Source organism: Scleropages formosus, chromosome 8, assembly GCF_900964775.1.
Source record: "Scleropages formosus chromosome 8, fSclFor1.1, whole genome shotgun sequence".
NCBI lineage: Eukaryota > Metazoa > Chordata > Actinopteri > Osteoglossiformes > Osteoglossidae > Scleropages > Scleropages formosus.
Window position 1 is genome coordinate 6,044,030 of NC_041813.1, and position 23,117 is coordinate 6,067,146.

Sequence of the window (23,117 nt, forward strand, 5' to 3'; positions counted from 1 at the left end):
TGTTTTGTTATGTAGAGGCGATACTAAGACCTCTACTGGTGAGCATTTGCGGGAAGTACCCCGATATTCTGAACCCAAGTCTTGAAATGCGGTCCTGAGGTCTTCCATTAAAGTGGAGAGCCCCTGCCTCCCAGAGCTCCAAGATGGAAGAGTTCGCGACTTGGTTCCGAAAATATGAGGGTTCGTCCTTGTAATCGCCCCGATGGTCTTGTCTGCGATCAAGAAAGCCCTTTACATTTCTCATTACCACTAGTCCTATGCCACAGAGTGTCCTGCACGGGCCTGGAACTTTAATGGGCCAAGAAGCTGCGTCAAAAAGAATCCTGTTCTGCTCCCCTTGTGAGCTCGCATTGATGCTTTTGGGTTTAAATTAAATTTAAAGTCATATCTGCCACAAACTCTTTTTGCACTGCAATAACAGTGAACCCCTGCTTTAGGGCATCTAGGAGATATAATAATCCAACAGGCCTGACTGGAGTCATTATCGTGAGTGACCTGCTAAAACTGACTTATTCCGACTAATAATACTTCAACTAGAAGCAACAGATTTCCATGGCACACAGTAAACACAGTGTCGATTTTACCCAAAGTAGGTCACAGTTTCAGCTGCCTTTAAATTTAGCTCGACTGTTAGAGCTGATCAATGAAACACCCAGACAGCGAGGTGTTCATTGATATCAGTCACCCACTCGAATAAACCCTACCCGCCGATTTTACTTTATTATCAGGTTAATAAATTTCTCAGGTAAACTGTTAATTATCTGGTTTAATACCCGATTCAGGTCTCCTCGTGTCTCGACGTCTTATTTCTGAGAAGGATTTTTTATTTTTTTTTTTGGGTGCGCACATTTTTAATATTCTATTCGTGAGAATTTCCAACAGCTGCGCACCAATAATTCTCTTTTTGATTCGACAGAAGCTCAATAGAAGATGCGCTCGGAAACACGGTCTGTGCGGCTACATTGTAACTATGCCATGGCCAGTCGAGCACAGCGAGTGGGAAACTGGTGCTTTAACCACCTGTTTTTACACACACACGCTTCGTCTGCTCTCCTTATTAACGGCTCGACTCCTTTTTCATTTCTTCCTCTATCAGTATTTTGCATGATCTTTGCAGTTTTGCAAATGGAAATGGTCTCACTTCGGTGCTTATACTTCTCCATTAAATATAACGCGTTACAATATTATAGATACACGAAGGACTGTCGCGTGCATCCACACGGGGGGTATGATGAAAAGTGTATTACTAGTGGCGGTGACTCGCGGAGTAGCGGACAGGGGCGTGTTTGTTGTGTGACATCACTGCTCGGGGCTGCCCGATCCGGACCGCTGGAGTCGAACTGACGGAGCCCGAGGAGCCACAACACCCGGTCCTCGGGAGTGGAGCGGAGCGGAGCGGATCAGCGCGCGCGGCGCACGAGCTCTCCCGTCGACTCCGAAACCGTCAGGTAACCCGGTCCTCCCCACCTGCACAGCGCGTGGACCATGCCGCGTTGCTCCCCGACGGAGATCGCACGCCACGCGTTTTCCCTCGGAACTTAGGGACGCCTCAGCGTGGACTCGCACTCGGGGAAAGAAAGTAGTAGGATGCCCGTTCTTACCTCCGACGAAGGGAGTCCTCCTCCCTCTTTTTGCTCCGCGTGAAACTGGGGGCCGGCCGTTCTCTGCGCACCTACCTAGGTCCTAGCCAGCCAGGTGGAAAAACTGACTGAAAGATGAAGTTTGGGAAGAGCGTGTGCATTTTAAATGTGGGTGGCACTAAATATACATTCCCGAGGGACGTGATAAAGGATTTCCCTCTGAGGAGAGTGAGCCGTCTGCACAGCTGCGCCTCCGAGAAAGAAGTCCTGGAAGTGTGCGACGACTATGACCGGGAGCGCAACGAGTTCTTCTTTGACCGGCACTCGGAAGCGTTCGGCTTCATCATGCTGTACGTCAAGTACGGGAAGCTGCGCTTCGTCCCGCAGATGTGCGAGCTCTCCTTCTACAACGAGATGATCTACTGGGGCTTGGAGAGCTCGCACCTGGAGTTCTGCTGCCAGCGGCGGCTGGACGACAGGATGTCCGACACTTACACGTACTTCTCGGAAGAGGACACCAAAGCCGAGGATGAAGCGAGAGGACACGACGTGCTGGAGCGGCCCGCCGCCGCCGCCGCCGCCGCCGGCGCGCACAGAGGCAGCGCCAAGTGGCTGGAGAGGATGCGCAGGACTTTCGAGGAACCGACCTCGTCCGTGGCGGCGCAGATCCTCGCCTCGGTGTCGGTCATTTTTGTCATAGTGTCCATGGTGATACTGTGCGCCAGCACGCTGCCCGACTGGAAGACGGCCGAGAACAAGAGCGTGGAGGAGCACAGGTACACAGAGAGTTTAGAAGATCCATCTGGGTATTTACGACGTTTTATTAATCTACTACCCTCCCCCGTGTGTGCTGTCCTTCACGTTCTTTGATTCCTAGTGTAAAAATGTGTTGTTTACCCCGAGGACCTTCTAAGACACCAACAACAAGCCGTGACCCCAAAAGAGAGAAAAGCAGTGATTGTGAAGAAACGCGCGCGTAGCCTCATAAATAAATAAGAAGAAAACTCCTATTATAATGAACGGCCTTTAATCACCTGCCACTATTCTCATCTCTTCAGGCGTCATGTAGGGAACTTATTTTAGGGGACTTGGTCTTAAAATCCGTTTAATTTCCAAAGGTGAGATGTGTGTGTTTAACACCACACTGTCGGGTGTGTTGCGCACTTGCCGACACAGGGAAGCGGCGCAGGACATCAGTGTCCACGAGCGCAGTGGAAACACAGTGACCCCATCTCTTGTTTCATAGCAACATACTTAGGGCAATAGACATTTATACATCTAATAAATATATTTATGGACAAATAACAGGCAGGTGGTGACCAGTCCTGAACCCGTGCAGTAAAATCATTTTCCACGGCGGTCTTGGTTCATATCAGAAGAATCAACCGTTTTATCTTTTATTTTTCAGCATAAAAAAGGGCAGTTCTGTTTGAAAATCCAATCACACAATTGCAAAAAAATATTTTCTTCTCCCTGTAGAAGGCTCTCTATCTTATTTTTTTTTTTGTTAACCACTCTTTCTACTCTTTTACTTAATCAACACATTTACATGCATTTAATATTACCTATTCCATTTATTTCTTTTTTATAATTATGTTTCTCTGTTCCAGGGACGAGCGTCACGATAAAGTTAAGCAATAAAACACATAACAAATAGACAATAAAAATGAGTCATGATCGCAATTAAATTGTCCAGATTGTGTTTCATTACAAATATATACATTGTTTTATATTGTGTTTAAACTTCCTTATTTAATCTCTAGGTTTTTTCAATAGTTACATCACAAATAGGGTTTAACCACCTAGATTATTGTGCCAGAGGTGCAGACTTATCTGGGGTCAAGGTTTTTTATCCATGTCCACAATCTGTTGCTATGTCGTACATACATTTAGTGCACATTTCTGTAAAAAAGTTGGATTTCAATCACATATTCAGTGTAAACTTTGGTAACAAGATAATTCATAATGTAGCCCCTCACTGCAGCCACTTAATTAAAATGTGATTAATTGATTTTGCAGTAACAGCTTACCAGTGATAATAAATGCATTTTATTAAAGGAATAATAACAAAATTGATGCATTACCATATCATAATATTAAATTTGTGCCATCGTGTAGATAAACTATTTTAATTATTGTATGTTGAAGCATTACCTGGAAGACAGAGCCATCCAAAATGCCAGTAAATGACCATTTAGTATACCAAGTAATGATTTTGGACTTCAGCAATGTTTGCTTCAGGATGCCTGTAAAAGTTTATTATTTTCAACCAAAGCAAATAACATTTTGTGCTTTGTATTTATAAACCAAAGAAAATTAAAAGTTTGCTAAAGACATGCATACCAGTGATTGTCTTGTCTAGTAATTGGTTAACAAGTAACTACTCAGAAATACATTTGCAGACTGGATAATAGCTCAAAGTATCTCCTGGATTTGCCAAACAAATGACATGTGTTTATTTTAACTATATCACATATTTTTAATGTTTCCTAATTCATACAACACTGAACTGTTTCTGTTTCTCTGCCCACTGCACTGTGTCTTTTCAATGTGTTTTTCCCCCGGTCCCTTTTAAATCGTGTCTCTGTCTCTGTTTCCATCACCGAACACAGGAAGTCAGGGAGCTGTAATTATATAATTCGATTGGATGGATTTGAGTGTGTGCATGTGTTTGTTTATGCGCATTTGCGCAGGCTGGGTAGGTATCGCCGTGGCTCCCAGTCAGTACCAGCACGAGGGCACAGTTCAGGTGGGAGGTAGCACCTGGTGACTTGGCTGGTCAGAGTGAAGCCGGAGCCACAGAACGGTCAGGTTTGTCACTTACGAGCACGGCAGCATGAAACCGCAAATGCCAGTTTCTCAAACTGGAAGTGCCGCTGCTTACCGAAGTACTCTTTATGCTAATGCACATGTCTTTCGGTGTTAATTCGTCCTCTTATGAGTATTGTATACCCTAATTTGGTCTTGCAGTGGAGAAGTCTAAATCTAGACCTTACTGGCATTTGATGGTTGACGGGAATTGCCCATGCTCCCAGGTTCACTCCTAGGTCTTGTGTCACCACATTTCCATTGCACATGCTCAGTGCTCAGCCCATCGCACATACCCCGTGTCCCCCTGGGTCCATCCTGTTGTGTTGTCATACTGTTTGATTATCTAATGAAAGCAATCGGCAAACAAAGCCTATGACAACAACGAGACTCGTCCAACGACTATGCGCCAGGCTGCTAAAGTTGTTCGCTTTCCTCTTTAACTCTTTAAGGCCCAGTAATTTAATATTCTAAATGCGAATACACCGAATGTTCTCAAGTGTGAGATGATGGAAATATGCAAAGAGCATATTGGATAAAAGTGTCTGGTCCTTAAAGGGTAGAGTAAAGTACTGCATGTGTTAAAGGTATCTAAAAATTGTCATCCCGCGTGGTGTAACGTTGCAATCAATATCTCATGTAACGGGAGCTGCCAGGCAGTTAACATAAGCGTAGAGAACAGATGTTGTGTACCTCAACAGATGTACTAACTTACTCTCGCTAATGTCTGCTCCTTCTGTCTCCCCTGGCTGCACGCCTGCAGGATCATCGAGGCGGTGTGCATCGGTTGGTTCACTGCCGAGTGCATCGTCCGCTTCATTGTATCAAAGGACAAGTGCGAGTTTGTGCGACGTCCGCTCAACATCATCGACTTGCTGGCTATCACACCATACTATGTCTCTGTGCTGATGACTGTGCTGACGGGTGAGAACTCGCAGCTGCAGCGGGCCGGTGTTACGTTGCGCGTGTTGCGCATGATGCGCATATTTTGGGTCATCAAGCTGGCGCGTCACTTCCTGGGCCTGCAGACTCTGGGCTTAACACTCAAGCGATGCTACCGCGAGATGGTAATGTTGCTGGTGTTTATCTGTGTGGCCATGGCTATCTTTGGCGCATTGGCCCAGCTGCTGGAGCACGGCCTGGACTTGGAGATGGGCAACGAGGACTACGCCAGCATCCCGGCAGCCTGCTGGTGGGTTATTATCTCCATGACCACAGTGGGCTATGGAGACATGTACCCCATCACCATGCCCGGGCGTGTGCTGGGGGGGCTCTGCGTGGTGAGCGGCATTGTGCTTCTGGCGCTCCCCATCACCTTCATCTATCACAGCTTCGTCCAGTGCTACCACGAGCTCAAGTTCCGTTCGGCACGCTGCACACGCAGCCTGTCTGCAGAGTTCCTTAACTGACCTGACCATCCCTTCACTTGCTCCTCCATCCTTGGGGCTTCTGTACGTTTATCTACTTCGAGTCTATCTTCTTCTGTTGTAACATCGTGTTTTCATCAGCTTTCGTGTAATTTTACATTCAATGTTTTATTGTTCGATTCGCTTAGGTTTTTGGCTCCCTTTTGTTAACTTAAATTGTCTGGAACTATGGCAGGTTGCGGGTTACTGTTCAGGTTAAAAGAAAAAAGTTGGTTCCTTTGAAGGGCCCATTGTTGCAGGGTGTCTTTTTTCCGTAAAGGCACCGTGTGTGGGTGGTGCAGAGTGAGAGAATCTCAGCGATGGCCTTACAGGTTTTCCCATTTACGATGTGCAACAAGCGAGAGGGATTCGATTTTGATTTTTATGCTACTCTACACTGTTTGTCATCAATATATGACTAGCATGAGTCACCCTTGAGTTCACATGAGACTTGTTTTCTTCCTGTTTCCTGTTAACGTTAAAGGTAAATGGGGCTTGAATTGCTAGAGAGCATGACTGCACACGTGTTTTAACAATGCAACATGCACACAAACAAAACAGTATGATGCCTAATGCCACAGACCTGTTGCTGAAATGATTTAAGAGGAGTGACACTGTAAAGCAGGGCAAACATAGTGGATCTGAATGGCATAAAAAAGAATAACAGTTCGTATAACTGTTACCAAAGGAAACAATAGCCTGTTTTCAACAGGAACACAATCAACACATCCTATGAATAAAATGTTATTTTTACATGACTTAGTAAAGGAATCTGATTCAGTAGGAAGTGCTTGCATGTACCTCGATGTGTGTGATAAGCACATGAATCACGGCTTACTTGGTCCCCAACAGATACCTGGCAAGAGTCCCAGATTTCGTATTCATATCAGTCAGTTTTCAGGTCCAAAGCAAGCCGCTGTTTTCATCCGTGCGTCGTTGCATGGCCAGGAATGGGCCTTTCCCCTTGGAACACGTCTCCAGTCTGTGTCACTGGATCAGGCAATGCTGTTATCTAGTAAATATTTTTCAGGGGAAGACAGTTACACTCTTCTCCAGTGGCAGACCAAGCTGAGCAGAGAGCATGTCTGTAAGCTGTGTAGGCAGGTCTGTAATGTGTAACAAAATGTGCCATAGAGTGAGAACGTGTCATGGAGAAGTCGGTGGGTCTGCTGACACTATGCAGCAAAAGGCAGAAACGGCTGTTATCGAACTGGCCTTGCTCCGCTAAAGAATGCTATAGATCTTTGAAGAAGGGGAACGTGCCCACTGTGGCCTTCAATGTTTGATTTCCTCATGGTGTTTGAGGACAGAACCTTGATGCAAGCTGCTTTTTGGTATTGGCTGTCCTACCCTCTTCTCCTTGACACGCTGTTGCTGCTGTGTTAGGTGGCCATGTGACACATTCACTCACCTCTACAGGCTTAAGACTAAGTGGCTAGGCCCATGCAGAAGCCCAGCTCCCTTTACTCTTGGGGACTCGCCATTCTCTGCATGACTTGACTCGGGTGGATTTTCCACATCAATAGCCCTTCCTGCCGTGGTAAATCTCCACCTTTTGCTCCCTCCAAAGTTCGGCTAGGCTGCATTTACCAAGCGGACCTGAAGTAAGATTATACTCCTCAAAGCAGAAGTGTTTACCGAATCGATTAGCGACGCTTCACCCACACGTCATCACCGTGGCCCATCTTTTCCTATGTTCCATTTCCCCTCAGGACGTGGAAACAAGCACAAGTATGAGAAACCATAGTAAGGAGCTGTACATTTATAAGATTAAACAGTACACATTTCATACCTTTAAGCCTTGAGACTGTTTCACACTGTTCTTTTATACTTGTATATCAGTACGTTTATTTTTTGACTATTTCCGGAAGGAGATTGTTTTTTTTTGTCAGCACGAAGAAAGGTTGAAATAAGTTTGTTCCTTACTTGGCAACCAAGGGCACATTTGGCACTTGTTCCCTTTAATGACAGTTTACCATGAGGTGCCTGCTTAGAGCAGCTCCTCTGTGGGTTAGCACACAGCAGGGACCAAGACCTCCATTGCACCAGCTGCACACACACACACACAGAGCGCAACAGGACACGGCCTGCAGAACAAGGTCCCTGCTGACTGCATACAGTAGGAAGCACTTTTTTTGCTGTCATGCTGTTACCTCTTGTGAGCTGGGCTGTGGATCAGTAAGCCATCTATAGCTCCCCATTTCCCTGAAGATGGAGCTGCTGGTGGTGGTGGTGATTTCAAAACCATCATGTTCTTGTCTAAGGGGACTAAAGTTAACTGCTGGGCTAAATTTAAGAGAGTAGTGCACCTATTCTCCTAAATTATTACTTTTTCTATATTTTCTGAGGTCTTAGATATATGGTAACCTCTGGGGTTATTAACTCTAGTGGACTATAGTCTCATTTACCCTGTCTTTTTTAGGCTGATTTATAATTTTCGTTTTGAATTACTGTACTTAGTTCCTGTTACCGTTTTGTGAAACAATCCTTCTTTTTAACTTGTTTTAGCAAGCAAGAACGGCAATGATTATTTTATAACCACTTTTTTTTAATCAGTTTGACTTGGATGACTATTGTTTACCAAAATATGGTAAATATGCAGTGTAATCTCAGAGGTGCTGACATCAATAAGATTTATTACTGAATGATTTGTGGGACAACAAACCCTGTTTTATAATATACAATGTTACAAACTCTTCAGTGACATGGTGGTTTCGACTATAGCTTGGTTTGCACAATGCAGACTGTCCTTTCATTAGATCCTTCAATATTCAGGTTTATTCTAACAACTGATGTGTTTTAGTATTTCTGGTAGCAAAAAAAGAATGTGGAAAAATGTTTAATGTTCAGAAATTAAATTTTGTACAGATCTCAGAAAGGTGTATTTAACTGCCAGAATCTCTAGGATGGCCCCAAAACAGTTCCCTTCTTTTCCACCTACCCTAATGTCTGTTGGATATTGTAGAAATTTCACAGCCCAAATGCTTTTTGTGGGTATCTACGATAATTATTCTGCTTCAATAGTAATCCAGTTATTAAAGTGCATCAGATCTTTGTTGTAAACTGTGACTGCAATTTCTGCAGAACCTCTTATCTTTAAGACATGTATAGTTTTTATTATAAAACATCTATTTTATATAGAGCTTATGTTTCCAGATAGAATGGCTTTATGGCTAAAATACTTGAATAAGAATAAAAAATGTATTCTCAAGCTCTGCCTTTGTAGTACTTAATGCGTGAATGCTGTCCTAATATGTCCTTTTTATGATAAATGAGAAAATTTGCAATGGCATTATGCAGTTTCTCCCTATTTCTAATTTGAGGGTCATTATGTGGGAATAACAGTTTCCAGTTGCAATATATGAACAGTTGTGTGTTTGTGAGAACCAAGAGGGAATATCAAATTATACATGAGGCAAATCCAGTTAACTGTAATGCAGCTCTCATGTTAGAACATTAATGGTTGAGCTTCGTCATAATTCAAGGGATATTGTGTGAATATGTTCTCGATTATAGCTTCTTCCGTGGAAAAGAAGAACTCGATCCCGGTGCTGCAGGCAAACAGGCCCACCTGGCTGCCCCAGAGTCGCCACCTGTTCACATTCTGCACGGTCTCTTGCGGTTGAACATTACATTTCTTTATGTCATTTCATTCCACGAGTTACTAGTTAGTGTACAAAAATAAGGAACAAATAAACTGTCAGAAACGGAAATAATTTAGGAAGTCCCTCTTTGTTTTATCATTTTATGTGCCTAATGTGATCCAACACCGTCAAATAGTATTTTTTTTTTAAATCGGAAATTAAATTGAGTATATTGTTAAATTGTTTTGAAAAAAGTCCCAGATAAATTACACCACAATTACGTTTACATTTAAAAGACAATTATGCGGGAGTTTCAGTCATTTTAGTCAGGCAATGAAGAGAGGACCTATGCCGCTCCGGTCGCGCGGCGTAGCCCACGTGACAAAAGTTTAGGACCCGCTCTTGTGCTGGTGTTGTTGTTTAGGCGTTTGGGAACGTGGGTGCGGGTGTGACAGTCGAAGAAGAAAATAAATAAACAAACAAACAAACAAACGAATAAAGATTTGGGTAAAATGTACTACAAGTTAAGTGGATTCACACAGAGACTAACTGGAGCCACCCCGTGGAGCGCCTACACTCCCCAGGTGAGTAACGGGTAAAGTAAGTTCACCTCACCGCCGCCGGTGCGTCTCTCTCGATCTCGTCCTCGTCCTGACCTTCAGGCACCACAGACACACGCCTATTTACTATGTTTACACTTTATTGTTGTGTTAACTCTTCATTTTTTAATCTTAATTTTATGCGTGAAATGATTTAGTAAGGGCGATTTTCGAAATTCCACCCTTCCTTCCACCTACCTAGCTTGTGCCCCTGCCCCCCTGGGCCTGGCCGTGTTAGTTACTCACTTACTGGCCCGCGTCGGTTGGGTCAGAGCAGCTCAGGACTGAATGACCACAGGATTTTTATAGCACTAATCTGACTGCACAGCAAGGCACTGACTCCCACGTCTTTGAAGGGTGTTATAAAGGTGCAGCTGCTACCTGGTTAGAGTTTCTGTCGCTGGATCCCAAAGGTTGCAGGTTTGATTCCCACACCTGTAGTAACAAGTTCAAGGTAAGTGCTCCAGTCCAGTAACATTCCCCCAGCTATATAAAATGGGTAAATAATTGTAATACCTTACCGTAAGTTGCTTTGGAGAAATGCATCAGGTAAATGTAGTAAGGTATGTTTTGCTATTTTTCATTAGTCACCCTTCAAGTTTTTATGAATTGGTTCTTAGTTGGCTGCCCACCCAAACGACACAGCATTGGTGCACCTGATTGTTTGGCTGTAGTGTTCAGGCACTCCATCATCTTAACTGAGTCTGAAGGTGTCCGTAACTCTCATACAGATGTCATTTGTTGTTGTTTTCCATTTATTTTACTCTTTATATGACTCTAGTAATGTATTGATTATAACTAATGCTTGCAGTGTCCCCCCCCCATTTATACAGCTTGGTGATTTGTACTTTATTAGTTCAGGTTAAGCGCCTTACTCAAGGGTACTACAACAGGAGTGGGATTCAACCCCAGCTACAGAACATCTTGTTTTGTATATATCCTGGTTCCTTTTGTCTGGAGTACAGGTTAAGTGTGATGCATGCTTCTTCTTTTAATGACATCACAAATCAGTTACAGCTCAGTATATGAGCTGAATATTTTTCTTAAATCAACTGATTTTTACTAGAAAGAGGTCAAAATAGTACTTATCGTTTTGTAACCTATATTATTTATATATATTTTTTAATTTTAATAACAAAGTTGAAAGTTCACTTATTTTTTCTAGTTGCCATGAAGTTAGTAATGCTCCAAATCCTTTCGAATCTCAAGTTGCATGCATATGGAGGAAATGATGTTTTAGGAATGGATTTTTTTCTCCTGTAAAAAAAATTCTTTAATAAATACAACATTATGCGAAGGGGCATTGTCATGATGCGGAAACCATCTACAAATTCCTCAGTTTTGTAGAAAAAAACATTCTTGTAATACCACACCGTCATCTGATGCCATGATGTGATTTTTCTGTTCCTAATATCAAGTTGAACCTCAGAGGAAGGATTTGATGATATTTCAAGCATCTGTAATAATTTGAAGGCAGAACTTGGTCACATCAGTTGAAGATTTCAACCATTGTTTCTTAAACTTACAGGAATGTTGGGACAAATCACCTGAGAAAGATTATTTTAGGGGGGGCAGCATATAAAATCATGTATTGCATTATTCTTTAAAGTAATTGATAAGCCTTACAACAGAATTTCTGCAATAAGTCTTCTTGAAAAAAGTACAACTGAATGGGTTTATCACAATGTGGGTATGGTGAGGATGTGGTAGAATTACAGGTACAGAGAGCTGTTGAACATTCTGGAGCTTTCTATCACTTCAGGGCTTGAAGCCATCTGTCCCCGGTGATGCCCCAACCATGATCTTTGCAACACCAACGAAAGTGGCATCCCACTCGAGAGTAGAGGTGGACTACCTGGGGCACAACAGAGTTGCAGACCTTCAGAAGCTCTTTCAGGTACAACACTCCTTGTGATCTAATGCTGTGGCCAAGATAATCATTTTGCTCATTATAATGCTACCATACAGTATGGAGTATCACACTGTATGGAAAGCATAGGTCTAAGGGAATTTAGAGGTAATGCTATTAATGAAATGCATCCTTGCTCTTATCCTGTAAAAGCAAAAGCTGAGACCGATTTTATATAGTGCCTTTCTAAACACAAGGGCACTTCAAAACCAGGAAAATAATAGCAGTGTTTACTTCGAAATAAAGCTTAATTGCTATTCAGGGTGTTTTGTTGTTGAAAGGGCCATTGTTCACAACTGTATTGTGCCTGCAGGTATCTGATGGAAGCCCTGTGCACCTAAAGCGGGGTGTCCCAGACAAGCTCTTGTACCGCACCACCATGGCTCTCACCATCGGGGGCACCCTGTACTGTCTGATGGCCCTGTACTTTGCGGCACAGCCCCGGAAGTGAACCTCTCCTCAACAAAGGACTAACCATAGATGGTATTTGTATTGTTATCAGCACTGTTATGATGATAATTAGAAGGATGAAATTGAGCCTTGGTAAAGGTGAGATGCACTTAGTGAATTTCCTAAACTTCCTGCTGTGACATGTTCATTCATTGCTGTGTAATAACATAAGGAAGTCCCAAAAAAAATTTTTTTTTTTTTTTTTTTTTTTTAACGTTTTCAAAATATGTGGCTTATGAGCAGGACAGATGCTGTGTCACAGTGAACTAAAGGGCCATCTTTGTCACTGTTCAGACCAGCATTTTTCTCAACTCTGAGTCACAGCCCTCTGTTGTGACATGAGCCCAGGACGGTTTGATCTAGGAGGATCAGCGCAACTCTCTCACACAGGGAAGTTTCAAGGACCAGCACTGCACAGGAACATCAGTGAGAGAAGATGACCAGTGTAATATGTGCAGCTATTCTGTTAATGTGTTCTATTATCTGTGCTACAGGACTGTTTGAATGGGTGGGTTTCTCGGTGGCGAAGAGCTGAGTTTGAGCTTGCAGTGCTGAGGTGTATTTGGTTTGAGCACTGCTGACATTTAGCAGCATTTGCATTTCTTGCATTGTTCTTTCCTCATGTAGTCATCAGTGTACATGTCACCCTAACTTGCCACATGTGACTGGATCTACTGCCACAAACTTCCAGGAGAGAAGCAACATGAATGTCAGATGTTGTGTTACTAAAAATTGCAGTATTTTCTGCTTTGTCCTCTTCATTCCTTTTAATAATAAAGTTATATTTTTCTGGTTGCTGTGTGCTGTTTTTTTTTTTTTTATTTTAAAAATCTGTGGATTGATGTAATACTGAATAACTATTATTATTTAAATAGTGTAAAATGTCTAATGTGCTGTGACATGGGTGGTTATCTACTTTGCATATAAAGTCCATTTGACCCTTGAGCTTTATAGCCAAATAGAAAATGCATATTTGAGAAGGCATTAGTTTTTTCATCTACAAGCTGCATTTCCAGCAAATTCATAAAAATGGAGGATGCGTAATAATAAAGCTAAGAGTGGCACGTGGGCTCCAGGCAGGACAAAAAATAGAGGGAGTCAGGAAAATGCCACTAACAAGTACTTTTTAACCCCAGCTGTAGAGCAGCTACAAAGAGATAAAGAACAATGCAAACAACCCTGATAACCTGTTGACCCCAAGTATCTCAGCATCAAAAATTCCTGCATAGACCTTGCCCTCACTGTTGTCCTTTGTTTGCGCTCCTTGTTAATAAAAAGCACCTCTGTTTGGCAGTCAACCTTTGACGTCCCTAATTCATCCTGTGTCCTCTGCATGGACTGCTTGTCACACTTACAGTTTCACTTTTTCTAATTATTGGCAGGTATTGTGTCAAGACGAATCACTGCAAATTAGCCTGAAGTGTTCAACACCAGTAAGTTTGAAAGGACACTTAGAACTGTAACCTGCTGTCTTATCCTTGCCAGTGATATTCTGAAACATGGAAAATGATCACATTTCATGTGAGAGGATTTAATATAATGTGACACGTATCCAACATGCACATGTAAATATTTAATATTAAAATGTTTGTTTTCAAAGAAGCAATTCTCTTTGCAACCTTTGTGACTCCCTCTGATCTTTGAAAGCAGACTGAGGTAAGTGCAAGCAGGAATTATGTTTATTTTGTTGCCAAAAAACAATCTTTTCTGTTACTTGAATAATTTGGTGAGATATTCAAATGATGTTCCACTGTAACAAAGTGTTGTGTACCAAGCTTGCTAAAGCTTTAAAAAAAAAGAGTGGATGCTTGAGGGAACTGGTTCAGTAATGACTTGTTTCTTCTGATCAGATTTGTTTCTTTACTGTCCATAACAGTGCAGCTGGCTGGAGGAAAAAATTATTAAACTTCCGATGCTTTGCATTACTAATGCATTAGTTGGCTATGTCAGTTATAAAGGAATCATTAAGACCATTACTTAATTTTGCCTTTGATTTGGCTGATAGCAGCAGTGTATGATCATAATGGTAAAAGGAGCCAATTTGGGTTCGGGACTGTACTGGATAGTAACTATGGCAACAGAAGTTTGATGAGTAGAAGGTATCGATCGGGCGCAGCAGCAAACGAGATCTGGCTAGATTTGTTTGAACAAATTACCCGACATCAGGGTTAACTTCGCTCGTTCAATGTACACAAAATCATAAAATAGTGTGTTGCTTCACTCGGTCCATTAACCATTGGCTGTCTCATCCTTGAACTGCTGAATGGTATAAACCTTGCCCTGGCCTGCTACCCTGGACTCATTTGTTTGGGGTGGGCCTGCTCACTGCAGTATTGTTACCAACATTACCAGCGTTTTTATTTTACGCAAAACATCCGAAATACGTTAAGCGCAACAAGTCGGCGTAGCCGGAAGAGTCAGGAAACTGCATCTTCCCAGTTGTCGCGTTTTGAGCCGTGAACGCATCCCCTCTTTCTTCGCACGTTTTTTGCCCGTTTCGTTATCCACGATGCCTGGTGGTAAACGTGCGCTTGAAGGAAAACGAGGACCGTCTCGCAAGCGTGCGGCAGTCGATCAGGAGATGAAATCGAGAACGAGCGAGGTCTGCGCCACGTTTAGCCGTATCGACTGCGAATACGATAGCGAAGGATGCTGGAATCTGACGCGCGTAACTTTTGATTTACGTAAGGGGCCGAAGAACAGTTCACCTGCGTAAGTCGAGGAATGTCTGTATATTTTTTTCTTCCGTCGCTTTCAGTTTAATTGCTTTCTTGTCGCTATTTCTCAACAACACGGAACACCAACATGAGTTACTGCTTTTGATTGATTGCGGAGGGTCCAAATGACTACAATAAATCTTCTGCGTGTCTCCAGCCTGTAAAGTGAATGATTGAAATCTGTTTGGTAATCTGACAACTTATCCAGTTCAGGGTGCCCCATCATTCAGGGTTTTATGGAAAGAAAGAGCCAAACGCATTCTACTGGCATTGACAAACAGCCCCTGCATCCTCATCTATTCATCTCCATCACCGGAGAAAAGACGTTATGTCAAAACACGCGCGGTTACTGTACCACCAGCAGTTCACGATACATAACTGCATGTTCGTAAACACTTATTAGCCATGAATGACACCCGTTCATTTGTACCCGACACCATACGTTGCCAGAGGAAGACGCACGAAAGATTTGTGTTAAACTGCGCTTCTGTACATGCGCTTGCTGAAGGGGTCTCTGGATGCAGGCGTTCTCATGGCAACAGCCAGCGTGAAGCCTTCAGATCACCGTGCATCGCGCCGAAGACGGGAAGCCTGCAAACAAAAACTTGTTCAGTCCTGCATTCCCTCCCTAAGCCCAAAACATTAATAAAACCCTTTACAATAGTGGTGGTGGTGCAGGGGATGGGGGGGGGGGGGGGGGGGGGGGCGGGGGACAAGTGTAATTTGTGTTCCTCCAAACTTGCTGAATTAAATTTTGTATTCTCATTTATTTGTGGCAGAGATCCAGCCTTATGAGAGCACCGTAAAGAGCGCGAGTTGTTTTCTTTCTTCTGGAACAGGGGCTGTCGCTAAGTTGATTCATCTTCGAAACAATGCAACTGGGGGCTGCGCGTGGTTTTCATCTCCTCAAGGTCTGATGACAGCGAAGCTGGCCTCCTCATTCAGGTGCTCATCTTTGGGCGCGCAAACGCGTGAGTGCGTCGACAGGGATTTGTCTTTGTGTTTCTGTCTCTCCAACTCAGACTCAACGCTATTACCCTCTGAAAAGAGCCGTCGGAGTACCGAAAGTGCTCGTCAGAGCTCGAAGAGACGGGAACGAAAATTGGCAAAATTGCATGTGGCAGACATTACAGCTTTGAAGAAAAAGAGGGACTGAAGTTACCTCGTATTACCTTAATTGCCGCAATTGATTCCTTGTCGTATATATTGTTAGTCTGTGATTGTAGCACAAAATACTCAATTTGCAAAGCACTGTATGTCCCAAAAGTTTTGAATAACCTCAAAGAAACTACGGGCAACAAAGGGACATTTTTTACGGAGAGACGCTGATTGGTGATCCTGTCAATAATCTTCGTCCCATTTCTCACGAGGAAGACAAATCGAAACGCTCCTACATTCCCACAATTACATTTATTGCAGCTCGGTCATTAAAGCTCACGTAAAACTATCGTTTATACAGCTTGATGCTTAACTGATTGTATAAAATTGTCACATGTATATGCGCTTGTGGTTAAAGTTAGTGTTTTTTTTTTTTTTTTTTTTTAAATTTTATAATTGAAGTTCTGTTTTCGAAAAGTACGGGCAATTGTCAGCAAATGATATCTCTTGTAGCTGTGATGTTCGTACCGGAGGTACGGCTGGGGAGAACGTCTGTTTTAAACGCGAGTCCCGATGCAAGAGCCATGGATGAAGCGTGCTGGAGCCTCAAACGATATGCGGAGCCATACTCTCTCGCGATTCTGGGCAGCGGCAGCGATCCGCATCTCCCGGCCTGTCGCACGGAGGTGTGTGTTAGGTGCGTTAAATGTATTTTCGACTTACGACGTTTTCGACTTACGATGGGTTTCGCGGAACGTAACCCCATCGTAAATCGAGGACCACCTGTACTCATTCATGCATGAGCTGGGTTTCACGCGATACAATTGAGAACCGTTAGAAGTTTTAGACGATGTTGGGCTGGTTTAGTGGAATGTAGCGGGAACCTTGGGCCTCTGTGAGCCGCACCAGTTGACGCCGAACTAAAAATACTTTGGCTTTCAGTTTAAGACTGAATGTTGAGCAGAGGGACCGTGTGCTGCTGCCCTTTAAGAGGAAATGTGTAAGTTACTTGCGAGATGTGGCATTCTGAGCCTCAAGCAAGGCTACCTACTACTTCATATTTCAGATACCCCAGGATGCTCTCTAGCCTTAAGTAACAGCAAGAGGGAGATCTGTGCGCTCTTTCCTAAACACACACACACAAACACACAGAGTTTACTCTCCGTTTCAGCACTGGTTCGCTTGGAACAGATACGGCCTCCTGAACGAGCCAAATCCCAGATACTGCTTTTCACCCCCGGCAATGCCAATCCCCGTTTTCCGTCCGAGGACGATTTCTGCAGCTTGATTTTGCGAGCAAAGCCGGAGATGTCAGAAATTCAGCCTCTCATGAGTTCAACTGAAATGAAAGTGATCGTTTTCATGAAATAAATAGCAGATGCACTCCTGGCTGACTCGTGGCTGTGCCAGGATGTGAGACGATGATGATTTATAAAGGACAAGGGTGTTGGTTTGGATAGGGGCAAAAGGTCAAAGAGCACTTGGCTAGAAATTAAGAAAGCTGGAAGGAAAGTATGGTTTGATCAAGAGATGGTTTGTTTCTAGTGCCGCTCCTCATGTAAAGTAATTTCTTACTGAGCAGGGAAAGGAACACTGAAACTTATGATATTAATACACTTTATACTGTAGTTGATGCCTTTATTCGAAGTGACATACAATTAGCTTTGTTCATTTAGCAGATGCTCTACTGCATCAACTCAGCATGCAAGTGCATTCGGCAACAAAGAGCTTTGGATTCAAACATCACATTATGGAAGCGCAGCTTGATTGTGTGATTCCACCATTCTGCTGGTTTGCATTATTCAATTAGTATTCACAGAAGCGGGATTCAAACAGCAACTGCGGAGACATAATAAAAAGTAATGTTCAGATTTACTTGGCTGTAAAACAGTTCTTTGAATCGGACGCGGCTTTCGCACGTCTTGCAGACTAGCAGGAGATGCAAGGTCTTGTCAAGTCTTAAAGTGATCTCCCCTAAGACACCTGTTAGCATAGTGGTTGGAGCTTCTGCCTTTCTACCCAAAGGTCTCAGGTTTGAATCTGACCTTTGGCTGCCTTACTCTTGAGCAGGGTACTTACCCTCAATTGTTCTAGTAAAAATTTCTAGCTGTATAAATGGGTAAATAATTGAGCAGCTTAAGGTTGTAAGTTGCTTTGGAGAAAAGCATCAGATAAATGGAAGTAGCGCCTAAGGTTATGTTATATTTACCTCCGCTATAACATTCTTCAGTAAAAATAATGTAAAAAGAAAAGAACGCATAGAAATGAATGTGACCAAACAGATGGATGAACACCGGTTCACTCTTTTGCGCTAATATATGAAATGCACGATTTCTTTCTTGCGGTGTGAAATTTACACAACTGTTTGATATATGTATGTTCAACAAATGGATCATCGTACATAACAGCAGGCTGTTTGGAAAAAAAAAACATGAATGAAGAAATACTGTCGTGCATTTTAATGACGGGACAGATTGCTTCCCTCTTATCCACAATAAGCGGTGGGAGGTGTCAGTCGGCACGCTTGCTGTGACGGATGTCCGGTCCCGGACCCCTGTGTCACGCGCAGTGATTGTCATGTGAAAAGAAAGTTTCTTTTTTCTTTCTTCTTTTCTTTGCTGTCACACCATGTTTGCCCCTTCAGACTTTATTGCGAAAACAGTGATTTTCCAGAATACGCTACTTTGCCGCTTCTTTATTTTTAGGTGTCGTTTGCAGTTTCCGCACGCCCGATGCGGACTTGCCTTTACAGGCTGCTGCTGCTCTTAAGATCACGCGTTGAATGTAGTCATTTCTTCACCCGTGTTAGAAAAACACCGGCCTCTGCCAGAGCACCTTCTTGGTGTTCCTTGAGGAACCGATCTACTCACTCGCTCCCACTGGTGCGGCCTGCTTTCCGGCAGAGGTAGTCTGGAGTCTCCTGGGCCCTGTGCCAGCGGGCATGCGGAAGCCCATCTCAAGCCCATCTCAAGCCCATCTCAGGTGTTATCGTTCCCGACCGGCCGTGATGACCTTCTCTCCAGCGAAATCAGTTAAGAATGAAATGAGGAATTAATCAACCTGGCGTATTCGGCAGGAACGGGACCCGTGTAGGTCGCGCAAGCAAGGGGTTGTGTCTGTTCCCCTTGGTCCGGTGGGTAGCCGATCTGACGGCGTGACTCAACAATACATAATTGTCTCGTCAATGAAGCGGGGCATGCGTGTGCTCCCCCCGAATTACTCCTCAATTACAGTGAGGCAAATGAATTCAGAGGATACATCTGGAGCTGATGAAATGCAATGACATCACTCAGCACTCACATAGCACAAACAGCCTCCCCGGTGCATTGCCTTCTCAGAAATGCGGGTGCTCTGCGCCGCCCCCCCCCCCGCCCCCCCAAACCCTTCACATACACATCCAATCTCCTGCCAACTGTCCTCCTTGTTCTCACACCCCCCTCATCTCAACAGGGACTTTCTCAGATGCATCTGCACCTAATTAAAAAATCACAGGTTGCCTCTCTGTAGCTCCCGCTGGGTGCCAGTCAAACCCCTGCCAGAGATTTCCAGCGTTCCCCCCCCGCCCACCATTTGCCATTACCGTTTTTATGACCGGGACCAGCTGCATCGAGTCCACACATTCCTAATGAAACACTACTGTGCCGCTTACAGTAAATCGGAGTAATGGCCTGTGGGCACTTTCCTATCTACCAGGGAGCCGCATCTCGGCGGGTTCAGGATGTCACCCTGCCGAACCGCTCGGCCCCCGGCGTGTGAAAACACGAGGAACAAGTCAGCATAAAAGCCTTTTTTTTTTTTTTTTTTTAAAACGTTTCCTGTTTTCGCAGGCAGACAGGTGCCATTGCAAGACTGCAGAGCCGCAATAATGCGCTAGCATTTCCTGTGACCCCCAGAGAAATATTGCAATAATGCCGCGTGTCGGCCGAGATGTATTGTTTTCGGCGAGGTTAACATCTCCGAATCTCCCGGGAGGTAGCTGGCAAGTGGGCGTGCTTCTTGCCTCCAGTCGGCTCGCCGCTAAAATATTCATGTATTCATACTGATAATTGCCAGGGTAGACTGAAGGGTTGGAATTATAAATAACACACTTACAGCTCGGCGATTAGAGGGGTCCTCCTGTTTATTTAATCAAAGACAACGAGCTTTAATTATCCGAGCTCTCTCGATGCTTGTGCCTGATTTTATTCTCCTGCGTGACGCAGACGTGCCCTGATTCCGGGCGCCTCTTCCCTCCCGATTCCTCGTCCCCTTTCTGAACTGTATTTCGTTCTGCCAGCCGGTATAGCTTTGCTCCAGCGCTCCCTGCCTCGTACCCTTCTCTTTCCTCCTCTCCTCCTTTCTTTATGATAAACGTGTAAATTTAATTATCTCGTACCGTTCTCTCGTTTGCACTCTTTTTTTCTTCCTCTTGTCTCTCCTGGTCGCTTTCACTCATCCCTCGCTTGTCTCTGTTGTCTCTTGCACGTGTCTAAATTCATGCTGCCTTCCTCGCATGACCAATTTCAGCTTTTTTTTTTTTTTTTGCCAAAACGTGCAATGCTGAACAATACAAAAAAAACCCCCTAAAATTAGAAGAAACGAATTTGACGTTGGCAACGTAAACGCAACCGCAGCAAAACTAACATAATAACATGCTTGCTGATAATTATTGCATTCATTTATTGCACTTTATCCCCGAGTTTGTGACAGCCCTAAATATTTTTTTATGATAATAAATATAATTTAATATTTTTTCACAGTGTGCAGCGCTCCTTGTCTTCTCCTAAGAGGAGGCTGACTTGAGGCATACCTGGGAGATTGCAGAGCTCAAGACATATGAGTTTCTTTATAATGGTAAGGTTTTTTTTTTTTAAATAAAGTGTAGCTCTATCTCCCTGGTAACAGTGGAAGCACAGCTTCTGTTTCAGGAAGCCAGGTTTTTTTTTTTTTTTTTTTTACTTTTTCAGTTGCCTTGGAAAGGGGGTGCGGCGGTGCAGCGGCACAGCGGGTTGGACCAGGTCCTGCTCTCCAGTGTGATCTGGGGTTTCAATCCTGCTTGGGGTGCCTTGCGATGGACTGGCGTCCCATCCTGGGTGTGTCCCCTCCCCCTCCAGCTTTTTGCCCTGTGTTGCCAGGTTAGGCTCTGGCTCCCTGTGACCCTGTATGGGACAAGTGGTTTCAGATGATGTGTGTGTGTGTGTGTGTGTGTGTGTGTGTCTGTGCATGAGTTGCCTTGCACACTCTCCACTCTCTCTTGCTCTTCGGACTTGTATTTCTTGTCATGCACTTTACTTATCCTTGTCTTTTGTCTCCCTCATCTCTTGCTTGTCACTCCAATTTGGAACCAGCATCTCCTCTATCTTGTATTGCTTTGTCAAATGTAATGGCAGTTTACTGATGGGGAATACAAAAAAACTATTTTGGCCAAAGAATCTTCGTTCTCTCTTCCTTCCCTCTTTTCTCGCTCACATTTTCTTCCCTCGTTCACCTTTCCTGATCTCTTCAGTACATTTTGGAGTCCTTTTCTTGTTTAGCAATGTGTTTGCTTTGCTCCTCAAACTCCGTGATGCACAGTACATCTTGCACAAACCATGAAATGAAAAAACAAGATTAACTGGAAAGTCGTCATTAATTAGCAATAATCGCTTGATTAATGTTGTCGTGATATCTGCATTAGCCAGGATGCCTGTGAAAGGGATGGGGTCAAGGAGAGGTCCAGACAAAACCCCCCAGGACAAAACCCCCCATGGACAAAACCTATTCTGAAACACAAAGTGGGACAAAACCCCCTCTCAATTAAATAAAAAAAATGACAAAAGCCCCTATTTATTCTGTTTTTGCACTTTAATGCCATTTAATACTATTATAATTGGAAGAAAAAATATAAATTAAGTAATTTAATACTGAGGTAATCCTAGAAAATATTACAATATTTCTCTATGTTGGTTCATTTCTGAATGGCATGGGACACAGCATCATGTGGTACTAAATGAAATTTAAATAAACCTTAACACTCGATGTTTTTGATATTGCTTTTTTATTTTCCGAAGATATGATATGATGTTCTTTTAATTATGCTTTTTCATGATTGTACAAATTATTTGATGTTGTAAAACAGTGAGCTGTAAATTTATAATACAAGTGTTAATGTATGCCACGATACAATGCTTATATATTATAATAATGCTTTCCTTATTGCAGCGTCATTGTATAATAAATGTGATATTTTACAACTCAGAGAAGTAATCAGAAGAATAAAAATTTTGTTAATTATTTGTCCTAGGCGGTGTTGTTCTAGGGGTTTTGTCCCAAGGGATTTTGTCCTAGGGGGTTTTGTCCCAGGGGGTTTTGTCCTGCACTCGAATAGGATACGCACAGCTTCTTGGAGGGCTCTGCTTTCACACACAGCCTATATAACATTATCTGTAAAGAAGACAGAAAGGTTAGTAGGAAATGTTGTAGGAAATATCAGATTGACTGAATTTGTGCTCGATCTGGAGCCGCAGCTGAAGAGCACATGAAAACAATAAGCATTTGTATTGAAAATAATGCATACAGTTCAGTCTAGGGCATCTCTCAACAGTTCTCAACAGCCCTATAAGGGAAAGTTTATTTCTTCGAGGAGCTGCTGGTCAAATTCAGGTGGCACAATGCTGCCGCAGTTAGAATGCTGCTTCACAGTGCAGGGAATGTTTGGGGCATAAGTTCAAATCCAGGTCTGTCTGTGCGGAGGTTACATGTTCTCTCTTTGCCTACATGGGTATCTTCTGGGTGGCCAGGTTTCCTCCTATAGTAAAATCACATGCAGTTCCAGTGAACTGTTGATGCTATAGTGTGTGAGTGAGTGTGTGGCTACTATGTGATGGACAGGCCTGTCCAGGGTATATCTCCCCTTAGCCTTGTGCCCAGTGATTCTGGGATAGGCTCCTGACCACCCAACCCCAAATAAGTGCTTGGTGAATGCTTGTTGAGCGGCTGTGCAAAGTG

At 43.5% G+C, this 23,117-nt stretch overlaps 2 protein-coding genes across 5 annotated transcripts; both read left to right on the forward strand.

The window, feature by feature from the left end:
• The first annotated feature begins 1,607 nt into the window (after positions 1-1,607).
• On the forward strand, positions 1,608-8,228 carry LOC108918046 (potassium voltage-gated channel subfamily G member 3-like). Of its 2 annotated transcripts, none has more exons than XM_029253850.1 (2): positions 1,608-2,386; positions 5,152-8,228. In XM_029253850.1, exons 1-2 carry the CDS (start codon positions 1,716-1,718, stop codon positions 5,795-5,797), a joined length of 1,317 nt encoding a protein of 438 aa, XP_029109683.1. In that variant the 5' UTR covers positions 1,608-1,715; the 3' UTR covers positions 5,798-8,228. The 2 variants fall into 2 exon arrangements, with proteins under 2 accessions (XP_029109683.1, XP_018580450.2); XM_018724934.2 differs by having other exon boundaries at positions 1,608-2,356.
• Positions 8,229-9,779: 1,551 nt separating this feature from the next.
• Positions 9,780-13,120, forward strand: LOC108942697 (cytochrome c oxidase subunit 7A-related protein, mitochondrial-like). Of its 3 annotated transcripts, none has more exons than XR_001966723.2 (4): positions 9,780-9,962; positions 11,740-11,874; positions 12,200-12,435; positions 12,580-13,118. XR_001966723.2 is itself a non-coding variant. In XM_018766164.2 (4 exons), the coding sequence occupies exons 1-3, from the start codon at positions 9,891-9,893 to the stop codon at positions 12,335-12,337; spliced, it is 345 nt and encodes a 114-aa protein (XP_018621680.1). In that variant the 5' UTR covers positions 9,780-9,890; the 3' UTR covers positions 12,338-12,369; positions 12,580-13,117. The 3 variants fall into 3 exon arrangements, 2 of the variants coding, with proteins under 2 accessions (XP_018621680.1, XP_018621679.1); XM_018766164.2 differs by having other exon boundaries at positions 12,200-12,369; positions 12,580-13,117; XM_018766163.2 differs by having other exon boundaries at positions 12,200-13,120.
• Positions 13,121-23,117: the final 9,997 nt, after the last annotated feature.

Excerpts from the sequence above, each read along its gene's own strand:
- LOC108918046 (XM_029253850.1), top strand. The coding sequence starts at position 1,716 with ATGAAGTTTGGGAAGAGCGTGTGCATTTTAAATGTGGGTGGCACTAAA. Across the intron at positions 2,387-5,151 it reads AGTTTAGAAGATCCATCTGG|GATCATCGAGGCGGTGTGCA; the intron begins GTATTTACGACG and ends GCACGCCTGCAG.
- LOC108942697 (XM_018766163.2), top strand. The coding sequence starts at position 9,891 with ATGTACTACAAGTTAAGTGGATTCACACAGAGACTAACTGGAGCCACC. Across the intron at positions 9,963-11,739 it reads GGAGCGCCTACACTCCCCAG|GGCTTGAAGCCATCTGTCCC; the intron begins GTGAGTAACGGG and ends CTATCACTTCAG. Across the intron at positions 11,875-12,199 it reads ACCTTCAGAAGCTCTTTCAG|GTATCTGATGGAAGCCCTGT; the intron begins GTACAACACTCC and ends TTGTGCCTGCAG.